Source organism: Macaca mulatta, chromosome 2, assembly GCF_049350105.2.
Source record: "Macaca mulatta isolate MMU2019108-1 chromosome 2, T2T-MMU8v2.0, whole genome shotgun sequence".
NCBI lineage: Eukaryota > Metazoa > Chordata > Mammalia > Primates > Cercopithecidae > Macaca > Macaca mulatta.
Genome location: NC_133407.1, coordinates 95,964,396 through 95,978,869, shown reverse-complemented (window position 1 = coordinate 95,978,869; position 14,474 = coordinate 95,964,396). Strand labels below are relative to the sequence as shown.

At 43.0% G+C, this 14,474-nt stretch overlaps 1 protein-coding gene across 5 annotated transcripts in view; it reads left to right on the top strand.

Annotated features, from left to right (window-relative positions):
- Positions 1-13,790, top strand: part of PARL (presenilin associated rhomboid like) — a 53,869-nt gene extending 40,079 nt beyond the window's left edge. The window contains 5 exon segments of one of the 5 annotated variants that reach the window (NM_001261549.1): positions 1,693-1,842; positions 3,433-3,503; positions 9,679-9,780; positions 9,920-10,017; positions 13,475-13,762. In NM_001261549.1, the coding sequence (NP_001248478.1) occupies positions 1,693-1,842; positions 3,433-3,503; positions 9,679-9,780; positions 9,920-10,017; positions 13,475-13,586 (533 nt within the window). In that variant the 3' untranslated portion in view covers positions 13,587-13,762. 5 annotated transcript variants of the gene reach the window in all.
- The last annotated feature ends 684 nt before the right edge of the window (positions 13,791-14,474 follow it).

Below are 14,474 nucleotides of genomic sequence, written 5' to 3'. Positions count from 1 at the left end.
TCTCATTGTAACCTCTGCCTCCTGGGTTCAAGCAATTCTCTTGCCGCTAGCCTCTTGAGTAGCTGGGATTATGGGCGCATGCCACCATGCCTGGCTAATTTTTATATTTTTAGCAGAGACGGGTTTTGCCATGTTGGCTAGGCTGGTCTTGAACTCGTGGCCTCAATGATCCGCCCACCTCAGCCTCCCAAAGTGCTGGGATTATAGGTGTGAGCTGCCATGCCCAGCCGACAAGTTTATTCTTTAAGGAAAATATTACATACAACTTTATAATTAACATAATTTACTTTTTCATTTTTTATTTTATTTTTTTGAGACAGGGTCTTGCTCTGTTGCCCAGGCTGGAGTGCAGTGACACAATCTTGCCTCACCGCAACCTCTGCTTCTCAGGCTCAAGTGATCCTCACACCTCAGCTCCCAGGAGCTGGGACTACAGGCGCATGCCACCATGCCCAGCTAATTTTTTTGTTTTTAGTGCAAATGAAGTCTCACTATGTTGCCCAGACTGCTTATTTTTTTATTATCAACTTTTGCCATAAGGACAAGTTGCTTTAATTGAACTGAGAGTCTTTATGGGTTGCTTACGAAGTAGAAAAGAGATTTACTAAGACAGCTTTTTACCGCTTTTAAAAATGATGTCTTAAGCTGGGCACAGTGGCTCACACCTATAATCCCAGCACTTGGGAAGGCTGAGGCAGGTGAACTGCTTGAGCTCAGGAGTTCAAGACCAGCCTGGGAAACATGGTGAAACCCCATCTCTACTAAAAATACAAAAATTAGTTGGGCATGGGAGTGCGTACCTGTGGTCCCAACTACTCAGGAGGCTGAGGTGGGAGGATCACTTGAGCCCAGGAAGTTGAGGCTGCAGTGAGCCAAGTTCATGCCACTGCATTCCAGCCTGGGGCAACACAGCAACACTCTGTCTCCAGGAAAAAAATAAAATAAAATAAAATGTCTTAATAGCTGTTGATGCCAGGTGCGGTGGCTCACGCCTGTAATCCCAGCACTTTGGGAGGCTGAGGCAGGCAGATCAAGAGGTCAGGAGATCGAGACCATCCTGGCTAACACAGTGAAACCCTGTCTCTACTAAAAATACAAAAAATTAGCCGGGCGTGGTGGCGGGCACCTGTAGTCCCAGCTACTGGGGAGGCTGAGGCAGGAGAATGTCGTGAACCTGGGAGGCGGAGCTTGCAATGAGCCAAGATCACGCCACTGCACTCCAGCCTGGGTGACAGAGCAAGATTCCGTCTCAAAAAAAAAAAAAGAAAGAAAAAAGCTGTTTTTGTTTTCCATGTTTAATTTGTTTCATAGTTTTTTGTTTTTTGTTTTTTTGAGATAGTCTCACTCTGTGGCCCAGGCTGGAGTGCAGTGGCTCAATCTCAGCTCACTGCAACCGCCACCTCCCAGGTCCAGGTGATTCTCCCGTCTTAGCCTCCCAAGTAGTTGGAATTACAGGCGTGTGCCACCATGCCTGGCTAATTTTTATGTTTTTAATAGAGATGGGGTTTGACCACGTTGGCCAGGCTGGTCTTGAACTCCCAACTTAGTGATCTGCCTGCGTTGGCCTCCCAAAGTGCTGGGATTACAGGCATGAGCCACTACGCCCAGCCTACTTTTAAAAGTTTAAAATAGATAATTTTTATTGGCTGTGTGTTCCATGATTACCAGACCGTGTTTTTCTTTCTCTTGTAGAAGTCCTTTGTTCTCCAATGTTGCTGTCAACATTCAGCCATTTCTCCTTATTTCACATGGCGGCAAATATGTACGTTTTGTGGAGCTTCTCTTCCAGCATAGTGAATATTCTGGGTCAAGAGCAGTTCATGGCATTGTACCTATCTGCAGGTAATATGCTTTAATCTCAGGGCCTTTGAAAGTATAAGCACTCTAACCTATCTGCAGAAGGGACACAGGGAATGGTTACTGCCGTATTCTACACGTAGTGAGTGCTCAGAATGTATTTGTTTCTCACAGTGTATGTAGAGAAGGGTGCCACAGATTGGTGGAGGTGTGCCTTTTCTGCTTCTCATTTTGCTGATTTCCTCTTACATATGAATTATGTGGGTATGCTTAATTTTAAGTTAGGATTAAGCACGTCATTTTTAAAATCTCATTGGGCCTTGATTTCTTTAGTTTAGGCCTACCATTTTATAGATAGTGGTTCCCAGTCTTCCCGGCTGCCTCAGTCTCCTGGGTCTTTGTTAAATAACCTTTAGCAAGCTCATTTCCCCCGGTGTGTTCGGTTCACAGAAAGCTTTAAATCAGAGCTATGCAATATGATTGTCAAGAATGAGCTTGTTCTGTCTTTCTTTGCAAGAATGTATGTTGGCACGGAACCACTTCCTAGCCATGGTCTTGAAGATGGTATCGTTTTCTTATTTCAGTTAGGAAATTCTCATGCATGACAGGTCCCTAGATGCTGCTAATGTGACAGTTGGTCAGATTTTACTTACCTCTCTGTTTGTAAAATGTACTTACTTAATACAATATAAAAATTAATTTCTAAAATCTCTACATTTAGAAACAGTATATCTGGCAGTTTTGCTGTGCTGTAGTGAAAAACACTGAGCTTGGAGATAGACCCAGGTTCAGATCCTATTTCTACTACCAGCTGTGTGAAATGACTAAACCTCATGATACTTACCTCCTCATGATAAGGGGTTAAAGAAAGCACTAAATAAAAGCATCTACCACAAGGCCCAGAGTAGATGCTTAATTAGTGTTCATCGAATACTTATGTGTACCTAGTCCTTCAAAAAAAGCTGAGCATTGTCTTTGGCTTGTAAGGTAAGTGTGTAGTTCTTTCCCAAGCACTAGTTATGTTGTAGTTACCGTGGGTCTGTTTCAGATACATTAATTCCTGCTCCATAGGAAGTTTTTAAAAATGAGCCAAGTTGACTCAAATGACAGTGAAGCCAAAGAGACTTAAGGGAGTATCCAGTCTGTTGTCCTACCCCAGATATTCTGATTTAGTGTGTCTAGAGTACAGCCCAGAGAATATATTCCTGAGAATGAGTCTTCATGTTACAGTTGAGGAAAATGGTAACTGAGAAGTAAAGTGAGTGACCCTCGCTCAGCAGATCATGCAGTAGGTCAGACTTTTCATCCCCTGTAAAGTCGCTGAAATGATAGGTAGCATAAGTATTCATGCCTGTATCCTCACAGTGATCCATACTGAAACCTGACACTGTTTATCTGTGTGGAAGTCAGAAATGAAAACCGTACACCTGTAATCCCAGCTACTCCGGAGGCTGGGGCATGAGAATAACTTGAACCTGGTAGGCGGAGGTTGTAGTGAGCCCAAATTGTACCACTGCACTTCAGCAGCCTGGGCGAAAGAGTGAAACTCTGTCTCAAAAAAAAAAGAAAAAGAAAAAAAAATGCAAACCATTTTTATACCTCACTTAAGTTATTGTAATGTGACTTGTTTCTCAGGTGTTATTTCCAATTTTGTCAGTTACGTGGGTAAAGTTGCCACAGGAAGATACGGACCATCACTCGGTGCAGTAAGTATTTCTATTTAATTTTTTTAAATTTAATTTTTAAGTTTACTTTGAAATAAGTTTAGAATTAGAAGAATGTTGTAAAATTGATAAGGGCTTCTCATATGTCCTTCACCCTACATGGAAACCAAGAAATTAACATTGAAACAATACAGTTGACTAATTTTCAGTTACACATTTGTAAAGCTCTGTAAATTTCTGGCTGTGGCTTTTAACCATTGGCTCTCTCTCTATATATGTTTACCAGAATAGAGTATGTCTCAGAACAGTAAGTATGCAATCCTCATAAACCAAAGAGCCTAATCCAGTATTGGAAAATTCTAATTACAGGTTTGAATCTGGTGCTTTATCCTTCTATTCAGTCAATATTGGAGTGCCTGCTAGGTACTATGCTAGAGCCTGGGGATACAGCCAGTGAGCAAGATGATCACGATTATTTGTGATGGTTTTAGAAAGTGGGGAACAACAACAACGACAAAGGTTCCTGCCCTCAGAGCTCTTATATTCTGGATGCTTAAAACATTTTTTCTTAGACTGGATACAGTGGTTTACACCTGTAATCCCAGCACTTTGGGAGGCCAAGGCGGGAGGATGAGCCCAAGAATTCGAAATCAGCCTGGGTGACATACCAAGATCCTATCTGTACAAAAAATTTAAAAAATTAACTGGGTGTGGTGGCTCATGCCTGTAGTCTCAGCTACTCAGGAGGCTGAGGTAGGAGGATAGCTTGAGCCTAGGAGGTTGAGGCTGCAGTAAGCTATGATTGCACCACTACTCTCCAGCCTGCGTGACATAGCAAGACCCTGTCTCAAAAAAAAATAATTTTTTTTAAGTGTTTTGAGGCTGAGTGCAGTGGCTCACACCTGTAATCCCAGCACTTTGGGAGGCTGAGGTGGGCAGCTCGCTTAAGGTCAGGGAGTTCAAGACCAGCTTGGTCAATATGGTGAAACCCTGTCTCTACTAAAAATACAAAAATTAGCCAGGTGTGGTTGTGCACGCTTGTAATCCCAGCTACTTGGGAGGCTAAGCCAGGAGAATTACTTGAACTCATGGGGTGGAGGTTGCAGTGAGCTGAGATCGCACTACTGCACTCCAGCCTGGGTGACAGAACAAGACCCTGTCTCAAAGAAAAGAAAAATTTTTTAAGCATGTTTTGAGTTTAATGGCAGATTTCTAGGCACATGGAAATCTTTATGTAATATTTCTTTAAACTACGCATTCAGTTTGTACATATTTAAATACTAATTCACTTAAATGCATTCAAATAGGGGGTTTTCTATTTAAAGGAACTCTAAAAAGGTTCAATTTTAAAAAGAATTCTTATGTAAAATAACCATTTCCTAATTTGTGTGTTCCCCAAATTTGTTTACACTTAATTTTCCTAGTGAGGCCTGTATTCTGTCCTATGACTGACATGCTTTCTTAAGCCCCCTTTTTTTCCTTCGTGGAATGTTTGTTTTCTTTATGAAATTTGGCTCTGGTATAATTTATGTATTTCGAATCATATTCTCTACCTCCTTCAACAGCTAAGCACCTAATATAGGAAGCCAGTGAAGACCACTGGGATGAATCACAGACTCAGAATTCGAATTTAGCTGGGGAAAAAGCATATACACATCTAATACACACTGAAAGGAATGAGGATTCTCTAGAGGACTATGGGGGCTCTGAGGGTGAAGAGACCTTTCTCATTAGCTGAAAGGACCTGCGAGGGCCTTTTGATGTGCTCTTGGACTGTTGTCCTCATCTTACAGATAAGAAACTGAAGTGCAAAATTAATGAAGTATGGCAGTAAGGTATTTGGAAGTAGATGGGGGTGAATCCTGGTTCTGCTACTTACCTGTGATTTCTAGAACATATTACTGAACTTCTCTGAACCTCAATTTCCCCATATAAAATGAGGATAACACCATCTATTTCTGATGTGCAAGGCAAGTTCATTTAGAGTGCTTAGCACAATAAGAAGCACATAGTAAAAAATGTGGACATGGTAGTTCCTGTTCAGTCATCAAAATCCTATAGAACCATGGTAGGATAAAACTATCCCCAAATATCTTAATGAATCTGATTAAAATTCAAGGAAGTTAAATCACCAGGTATAATGGCATTTTTAATGAGAAATCTGGAAAAGAAAACTCCATTAACAAAGTTGTGTTGCTACAAAATGTAAAGTGTTAGTCCCCTTGGTTTAGTGAGATGTTATAAGATGAAGGGGATAACCAGGCACAGTGGCTTACGCCTGTAGGCCCAACACTTTGAGAGTCAAGGCAGGAGGATCACTTGAGCCCAGGAGGTTTGAGACCAGCCTGGGCAACATAGTGAGACCTCATTCTACAAAAAATTTCACAATTAAGCTGGGCATGGTGGCATGCACCTGTAATCCTACCTACTCAGGAGGGGTGGGAGGGTAGGAGGAAGGCCTGAGCCCAGGAGGTTGAGGCTGCTGTGAGCCATGAACACACTGCTGTGCTCCAGCCTGGGCAATGTAGTGAGACCCTATCTCAAAAGAAAAAAAGTTGAATGGACTGTTCAAATATGTTTGTAAATTACTATATTGGTACTATCCTGGATAATTTTTAAACCTTTCTGTAGAGACAGGGTCTCCCTGTATTGCCAAGGCTAGTCTCAAGCTCCTGGGCTCAAGTGATCCTCCCACCTGGGCCTCCCAAAGTGTTTGGATTACTGGTGTGAGCCACTGCACCCAGCTAATGTGTTTTCTTATTCAAGTTGAGATTTTTCTGGTTCTTGATATGATGAGTGATTTTTCAGTTGAAGCCTAATCATTTTGGATATCATGAGACTTTGGATCGTATTGAAATCTAGTGTTTTAGTAGTCGTCTTCTGACACTGTTCCGATGAGGAGAGGGGGTGCCGTGACTCATTACTGCTGGGTAGGAGTAGACATCCAGGTTGCTCACTCAGCCGCCTTTGCCTCCTGAGGGATAGGGGCTCTTGTCACTGCAGGGCAGGGATGGGAGCTCAGGGCGTGCAGGCTATCTAGTGTCCTACCTCTGCTAATGTCGCTTTGGCTAGGAGGAGCAAGGGTGCTTCTTTCCACTGACACCGCCTGTTAGGCATATTGGGATGCCTCATTACAGTGTGGCAAGGGTGGAAGTCTAGGCTCTGCTCAGCCTTTGCGGGGCAGCCGTTTCTCTAAATATTGTCTCCAAGATCTCTGTTTTGCTAGGCTATCCTTTTTTGGTCCTTGACTAGAGAGAACATTTTGAGGGATGATCAGTATGAGGCCAAAAGAAAGCCCAGGGAACTCACCACCACAACATTCATTGAATCTCAGGCTTCCTAGCTGGTCCGCTTTCCTCTCCCTTTCAGAGTCGTCTTATATTTGTTTCATATGTAACACCCCGGGTCTTTAGCTCTGCTTAGCTTTTGTAAGCAGAGGGAACAGATTCACTTAAATTATAATACCAAAAAAAGTTAAAAAACATAAGTATGATAGATTTGAAGATTATGTAGATATAGAAGAATGTTCATGAGCGCAGGCGCAGTGGCTCACAACTGTAATCCCAGCAATTTGGTAGGCCGAGGTGGGTGGATCACTTGAGGCCAGGAGTTCGAAACCAGCCTGGCCAACATGGTGAAACCTCATCTCTACTAAAAATACAAAAATTAGCTGGGCGTGGTGGTGTGTACCTGTAGTCTCAACTACTCAGCAGGCTGAGGTGGGAGAATAACTTGAACCCAGGAGGCGGAGGTTGCAGTGAGATCGTGCCACCTCACTCCAGTTTGGGCAGCAGCGAGACTCTGTCTCAAAAAAATATATATATGTTTATGAAATAAGTAAAAAAAATCAGATGTGCATATTGATTACAAGTATAGGCCGGGCGCGGTGGCTCAAGCCTGTAATCCCAGCACTTTGGGAGGCCGAGACGGGCGGATCACGAGGTCAGGAGATCGAGACCATCCTGGCTAACATGGTGAAACCCCGTCTCTACTAAAAAATACAAAAAACTAGCCGGGCAAGGTGGCGGGCGCCTGTAGTCCCAGCTACTCGGGAGGGTGAGGCAGGAGAATGGCGTAAACCCGGGAGGCGGAGCTTGCAGTGAGCTGAGATCTGGCCACTGCACCCCAGCCTGGGCGACAAAGCGAGACTCTGTCTCAACAACAACAACAACAACAAAAAAAAAAAAAAAAAAAAAAAAAGTATATAACCAGTGTACCTAAAAATACTGATGGAGAACAAAAGACCTTCACCTCTTCCCATGGACGCACACCTCTTAGGTCTGGTTGGATCAGGGTTCATGACTCACTGTACTGAAACTGTGTATGAACGTGAACGTTTTCTGAGAAGATAAGGTTTCATTTTCATTAAATTCTTCTTTCTGACTAGAAAAAGTGAAAAAAATCTCTCTTCATGGGAGTAAGCCCAAACATTTGTCAAAAAACAAGTTATGATTTATTCAGACGTATAAATACTTAAATTTATATAAAAGCCACATTGAGAAAATTCTAGAAGGATGATGGAACTGCTTCTTTAATATGCAATAATTACAATAAGTTATAATCACAAAAAAAAACCAGTGTTACATAGAATTGTACAGATAATGACAATTTTTTTTTAACAGATGGAGAATAATCATCTATGGAACGGTAATTTAGAAGAACTTCATAGAATTATTATTATTATTATTATTTTTTGAGACAGAGTTTCGTTCTTGTTGCCCAGGCTAGAGTGCAAAGGCACGATCTCGGCTCACCGCAACCTCTGCGTCCCGAGTTCAAGTGATTCTCCTGCCTCAGCATCCCGAGTAGCTGGGATTACAGGCATGCACCACCATGCCCAGCTAATTTTGTATTTTTAGCAGAGCTGGGGTTTCTTAATGTTGGTTAGGCTGGTCTTGAACTCCTGACCTCAGGTGACCCGCCCACCTCAGCCTCCCAAAGTGCTGGGATTACAGGCGTGAGCCACTGCGCCAGGCAGAACTTCATAGAATTTTAATACTCTTTCATATCAACTAATCAAATTATATTTGCTTCATTTTGGGGAAAAATGTAATTTTGATTTGTTTTGGGGTTGTTTTTTTGAGACAAAGCCTCATTCTGTCACCCAGGCTGGAGTACAGTGGCGCAATCTTGGCTCACCGCAACCTCAGCCTCCCAAGTAGCTGGGACTACAGGTGCACACTACCACGCCCAGCTAATTTTTGTATTTTCAGTAGAGACAGGGTTTCACCATGTTGGCTAGGCTGGTTTTGAACTCCTGACCTCAGGTGATCCACCTGCCTTGGCCCCCTAAAGTGCTGGGATTGCAGGCGTGAGACACTGTACCTGGCTACAATTATAGACTCTTGCACAGAAGCCAGCTTGGTCAAAATTCACGTCTTCTTGGGCTCACCTTTTGAGGAATGTTCATGCTGTCCTTCCATCTTGAAATTACCCTAACTTCTAAGATTGCAACCTGAGCTTGTTTCCTTGTTGAGGCCACTTGGCAGTTATATGAGGGACTGGGGACATCTGAGATCTCTGGGACTCATAATACTTTTCTTTAAAGTTTTAGTAATTCCCCAAATGTAAGATAATCTTGTATTGTGAAGCAACCTGTTACATAGAAGACATTAAGAAAACATTGATTAAGAGAGGTAGATGCTGTTTTCCAGAAATAACCTTCTTAATATGAAAAGGTAGGAACCTTTCTTTTTAATGATAGGGGCTTCTTTTAAAAGTTATTTTGCTCTTAGGTGTCTTTTTTTTTTTTTTTTTAACATTCATAAATAATTAAAAACTTACGGAAAGTTGAAGGAAATAGTACAAGGGACTCCCATATAGTCTTTTTTGTTCGTTTTGTTTTGAGATGGAGTCTCGCTCTTTCACCCAGGCTGGAGTACAGTGGTGCAATCTCGGCTCACTGCAACCTCTGCCTCCCGGGTTCAAGCAATTCTCAGGACTTGGTCTCCTAAGTAGCTGGGATTATAAACACCTGCCACCATACCTGGCTATTTTTTTTTTTTTTTTTTGTATTTTTAGTAGAGATAGGGTTTTACCACATTGGTCAGGCTGGTCTCAAACTCCTGACCTCAGATAATCTGTCTGCCTCAGCCTTGTGCTCACCTAGAAATGTGCAGCATATAAACTTTCTAGAAAATGTGCTGCTCTTTAGACCTTGTAGCCATAAGCAGCTGCATGTTGCGTTTCCCATTCTCCCTGCTGTGTTGCTTTGCAGTCTGGCGCCATCATGACGGTCCTCGCAGCTGTCTGCACTAAGATCCCAGAAGGGAGGCTTGCCATTATTTTCCTTCCGATGTTCACGTTCACAGCAGGGAATGTAAGTATTTTTATGAAGTGCAGTTCTGGGGATAGTGGTGATGTTTTTATGTTGACTGGGTTCTTGCCCTTACGTTAGAAACGTCAGTGCTGGAGGAATCACAGTTGTGCCACTTCTCTTGTTTCTTGCTGCCTTTCAGGCCCTGAAAGCCATTATCGCCATGGATACAGCAGGAATGATCCTGGGATGGAAATTTTTTGATCATGCAGCACATCTTGGGGGAGCTCTTTTTGGAATGTAAGTTTGAGTGTAATTGATTGCTAAACTGCTTCCTTGGGTTATGCCCTCCTCCTACCCCCAGTCCCCACAGCAGAGTGAGACATAGAGCTATGCAACAGAAGCAGAAGCAGGTGGGCTTGGGAGGGTCAGGAAACCTCAACATGGCTTGCTTTGGGCTTACCCAGCCTAGCTGGCTTATTCGTAGAGACAGTCTGTACCTTTACCCTACCCTTAACCTTAAGTTGCCCCAACTCCTGGCCTGTTATTCCCAGCCCCCTCTTAGAAGACTGTCGCCTGGCCCCCAGTCTGTGCTGTCATCTCCTTTTTCCCCTTCAGACTTTCCTGTCCTCCTCTCCCCTGCCTGGCATCCCACTCTGTTACCCCGACCTCGGTCTCACCAGTGCTGTGCAGACATGCTGAGTTGGCGGAGCCATTATTCTGCATGACTGGAGTAGAGGCCGGTGACTGCAAACCAGTGTGGACACTTGCTGAGCACCTGCTGTATGCAGGCACCAAGCTAGTTCCCTTATGTTACACTGTTACTACTCCCATTTTACTGATGGGAAACTGAGGATCAGACATTATCTTCCCCAGGCCAAACAGCTCTTCAATAGCAGAGCAGAGCAGTAAACCCACCTCTGTAAGCCCTTTCCACCCCCATCACACCATGTGGAATTGGTTGCTAAACTGCTTCCTTGGGTCATGGCAAATGGCATTGTGGCTACAAGACCACGTGTGCTTCAGACAATGGGGTTTTGTCTACACTAGTAGTAGCAACTCTATCACGGAAATGCGGTCAGGACTCTTGACAACCATCTGACTGTGGGAGACCCTTCTGCATGAGTCTCTTGAGCTGGATCCCCTCAGGGCCTGTCTTGTCTTCATTAATGTTGCCTTTTGCCCTTACTTGGTTTTTATTGTGTTCCGTGACAGTGGAAAACTTAAATTTTTTTTACTAAAAAGAAAAATCTATTCTAAGTGAAGCAGTTTTTCCCAGTAGGTGGCAGGACTAAATGTGATTATGCCATTTATCATTTTAAGTGATTAGTGTGTAGTACATGCAAGGTCTAGCTCTAACAGCAGTGCAGTATAAATAGTAGAAACTGACCTGATATTACAGTATGAGAAACATGAAGGGGTTCTGTTTTATGAGCTCTAAATTTATCTGGATCCTTCCATGTATACTTCAAGGGTCTTCTCCCCAGTAGATTTTTATTCATCTGCACTATAATTAGATGGCCTTTTTCCATTCTGAAAATAATTGGATCAAATGCATTTTAAAGTCCAGGGTCTGAAAGGCAGAGGAATCCTTTCTCTTTACTGTTTCTAATTTAAACTCCTTTTTATTTACTGGATCTCAGTCATGTCCAGAATTCATCTTTTCTAAAAGCTTTAATCTAGATTTAGAAATCTAAAATATTTTTTTTTTTTTGTTAAAGTGCCCTGATTTTGTTGGTGGTAAAGACTCCATTATTATCCACTTATACATTTCCCTGACTTTGCCTCTGACCAAATCTTATAGTATTCACATTGTACTGTTGCAGTAGTAATAGCTAACATATTAATATGCTGAATATTTGCTGTGTGCCTAAGCTAAGGATTTAATTCTCTTAAAATCCTGTGAGGTATTTTATTTTACAGAAAAAGAAACTGCTTAAAGAAAGTAACTTATCCAGGTCACACAAGAATTGCAGAGCTGGAGTTTCAGATGAGTGCTGGCTTGCGCTGCCGCTGCAGAAAAGAGTGCCCTAGAAATCAGTCATCTTGCATTTCCCGATTTTAGTTTAGCCAAATGAAAAATTCCATTTGGATTTATGAGTATAGTCAGACAGTATACCTGTGAAATTAAAGTATTTGACTCTTTGCTTGAAATAAGTAGGTTAAAAAGATTTGGGTGGCCGGGCACAGTGGCTCATGCCTGTAATCCCAGCACTTTGGGAGGCTGAGGCAAATAGATCACTTGAGGTCAGGTATTTGAGACCAGCCTGACCAACATGGTGAAACCTTGTCTCGTCTCTACTAAAAATACAAAAATTAGCCAGGAGTGATGGTACTTGCCTGTAATCCCAGCTACTCGGAGGCTGAGGCAGGAGAATCACTTGAACCTGAGAGGCGGAGGTTACAGTGAGCCAAGATCACGCCACTGCACTCCATCCTGGGCAACAGGGTGAGACTCTTTGTCTAACAACAAAAGAGATTTTGGAAAACACTTTATTAATGAAGAGTTTCTCACAAAGTGATTTTTTGGGGGAGAATTTTTACAATTGCATTGGAATATTAGGGTGCTCCTTTTTCTCCTGTTCTAAATTCAGAGACTAAGCACAGAATTTTTATTACATGCTGATTAATTAATGTGTATAATCAGATTTTAACTATATTTAGTGAATATTAATATTCAGGTACAAATCAAGCCCTTTATAATTAAACACACACATTCAAAACATTTTTTTAAAATATTAAAACATTAAACTGCTATTCTGATCTGCTCTAAGTCAAACAGCATTTTTTCGGTCAGGTGTCTGGGAGGTAGATGCAAGATAACAAAATCTGGTCTCTGCCTCAGGGAACATGAAATCTGTTTGGGGAAGCCAGAGCAAAAATAAAGGTTTCAATAGCCAGCTCTCACTAACTGCCATTGGAAATCCACCACACATCCTCCAGGAAGCCTTTCTACACCCCCAGTGCCCTCAGGAGCTTCTCAAGGCAGGCCCTTCCCAGAGCTCAGTGTGCCCCTCAGCTCACAGGAGATGCTCCCTACACGCTGCAGAAAAGTCCAGTGCTTGCAGCGCAGGCCTCAGCAGCAGATTCGGGCTCTAATCTCAGTCTGCTGATTCCTCATTGTGGAGCCTGAGCAGGCGAAGTTACTAAACTTCTCTGTGTGTCAGCCTCCCAGGCTCATTGCTTCAGGCCGCAGTTAGCAGTTAGGCTGTGTGAATAGGAGAGTGGGGATCGGAACTATGGATCTTAAAGTGGGGCAGAGTTTGGATGAGCTGTCCACCCTTCCTATAGCTAGGAGGAAGATGATGGAGGCATGTCAACTGGGATAGCCATCCTGGGTCAGTGCTGATTCTGACACTTCAGAACATCGAGTCAGTCTGACCTGCGAGTGAGCCTTGATTGACCGCTTAGAAACTATTAGCACCTTGGACAAGCTACTTTCTTTCAGACCTGGTTGCCTCATATCTCCAATGGGAAAAGTGGTACTTAACTTGCAGATAGTGGTGAATCAAAAGTAGTATATGTGAAGTACTTACACATTACAGAGCATTCAGCCATCGTCCCATCCTACTTCTGCCTTTTACATAGTCTAATGTGAACGCTCAATCATTTCTCTACGAGAGTCAGTTTTAATAGGCTACATAGTGAGTGGCATTCGATTTTTAAAATGTCAACTTTGTATCTATCACCATGCTGCTTACCATTTGTATGTCACACTGTTTGAATGTCAGACCTGGTTTGTTTTTCTTTTCTCCAGATGGTATGTTACTTATGGTCATGAACTGATTTGGAAGAACAGGGAGCCTCTAGTGAAAATCTGGCATGAAATAAGGACTAATGGCCCCAAAAAAGGAGGTGGCTCTAAGTAAAACTGGGGTTGGACAGTAGTGATGCATCTGGTCCATGACGCCTGAGAGCCCCAGAGCACCGGCCCCAGAGTGACCACGGCTATGCTCCCGCCTGGAAGATGCCAGCATCTGGCCTCCCAGTGTTTTCAGCTGCGCCCCCCCAGTCTGTCTTTTTAGAAAGTGAATGATGATAAAGTTGTGAAATAAAGGTTTCTATCTAGTTTGTAAGCAGATGTGTGCGTTCTCTCTTTAAGGGGCGGACACGGCTCTGGCATTTTGCTTTGGTCATTGCATTGACATCATTTGAGCCAGGACCTGGGGAGAGTGCATGCTGAAAGGCCTGATCAGAACATGAAGCCGCTGGTGCCTGTCTGTGGACCCTCCAGCGCCTCTGCTTAGCCTTCACTCTTCCTCACCTACCCCTTCCCTGGGTTGGCTGCAAGTAAAAGTCAAGAGTATCCCCTCTCTGGCATGATCTGAAATAACAGCTGCAGTATTTTCTCAGTTTTCCCAGGAAAGGTAGTGTTTTCTGGCAGTGAGTGGCACATACAAAAAGCTATTTTCAGGTTTTGCTTTCTAGGTTCAGTTTGTAGATACATTAAGAGGTGGAAGGAAGTGATTTGGGTAAATTCAGACTTGAAGCTGAGCCGAATTTTATCTTCGGTTTGAAAGTATGTTCTAATTGAAGCGTCTTACTGAAATAGATAGTAGTGGTTGTCATCACAGCCTCACTGTCGGGGAATTCATGTTACCCTCGTGATTGAGAATGACATCTAGGAAACGCAGTTTGAGAGTTTGTTCTTCTTGGAGTTACAGGATAATTTTTAGTCTTTTCATGGCCTCAAAATGTTATGCCAAGTCTTGCACCTTTGTCCTGGGAGGAGTGAAGGCCCTGATGTCAGCCTCATG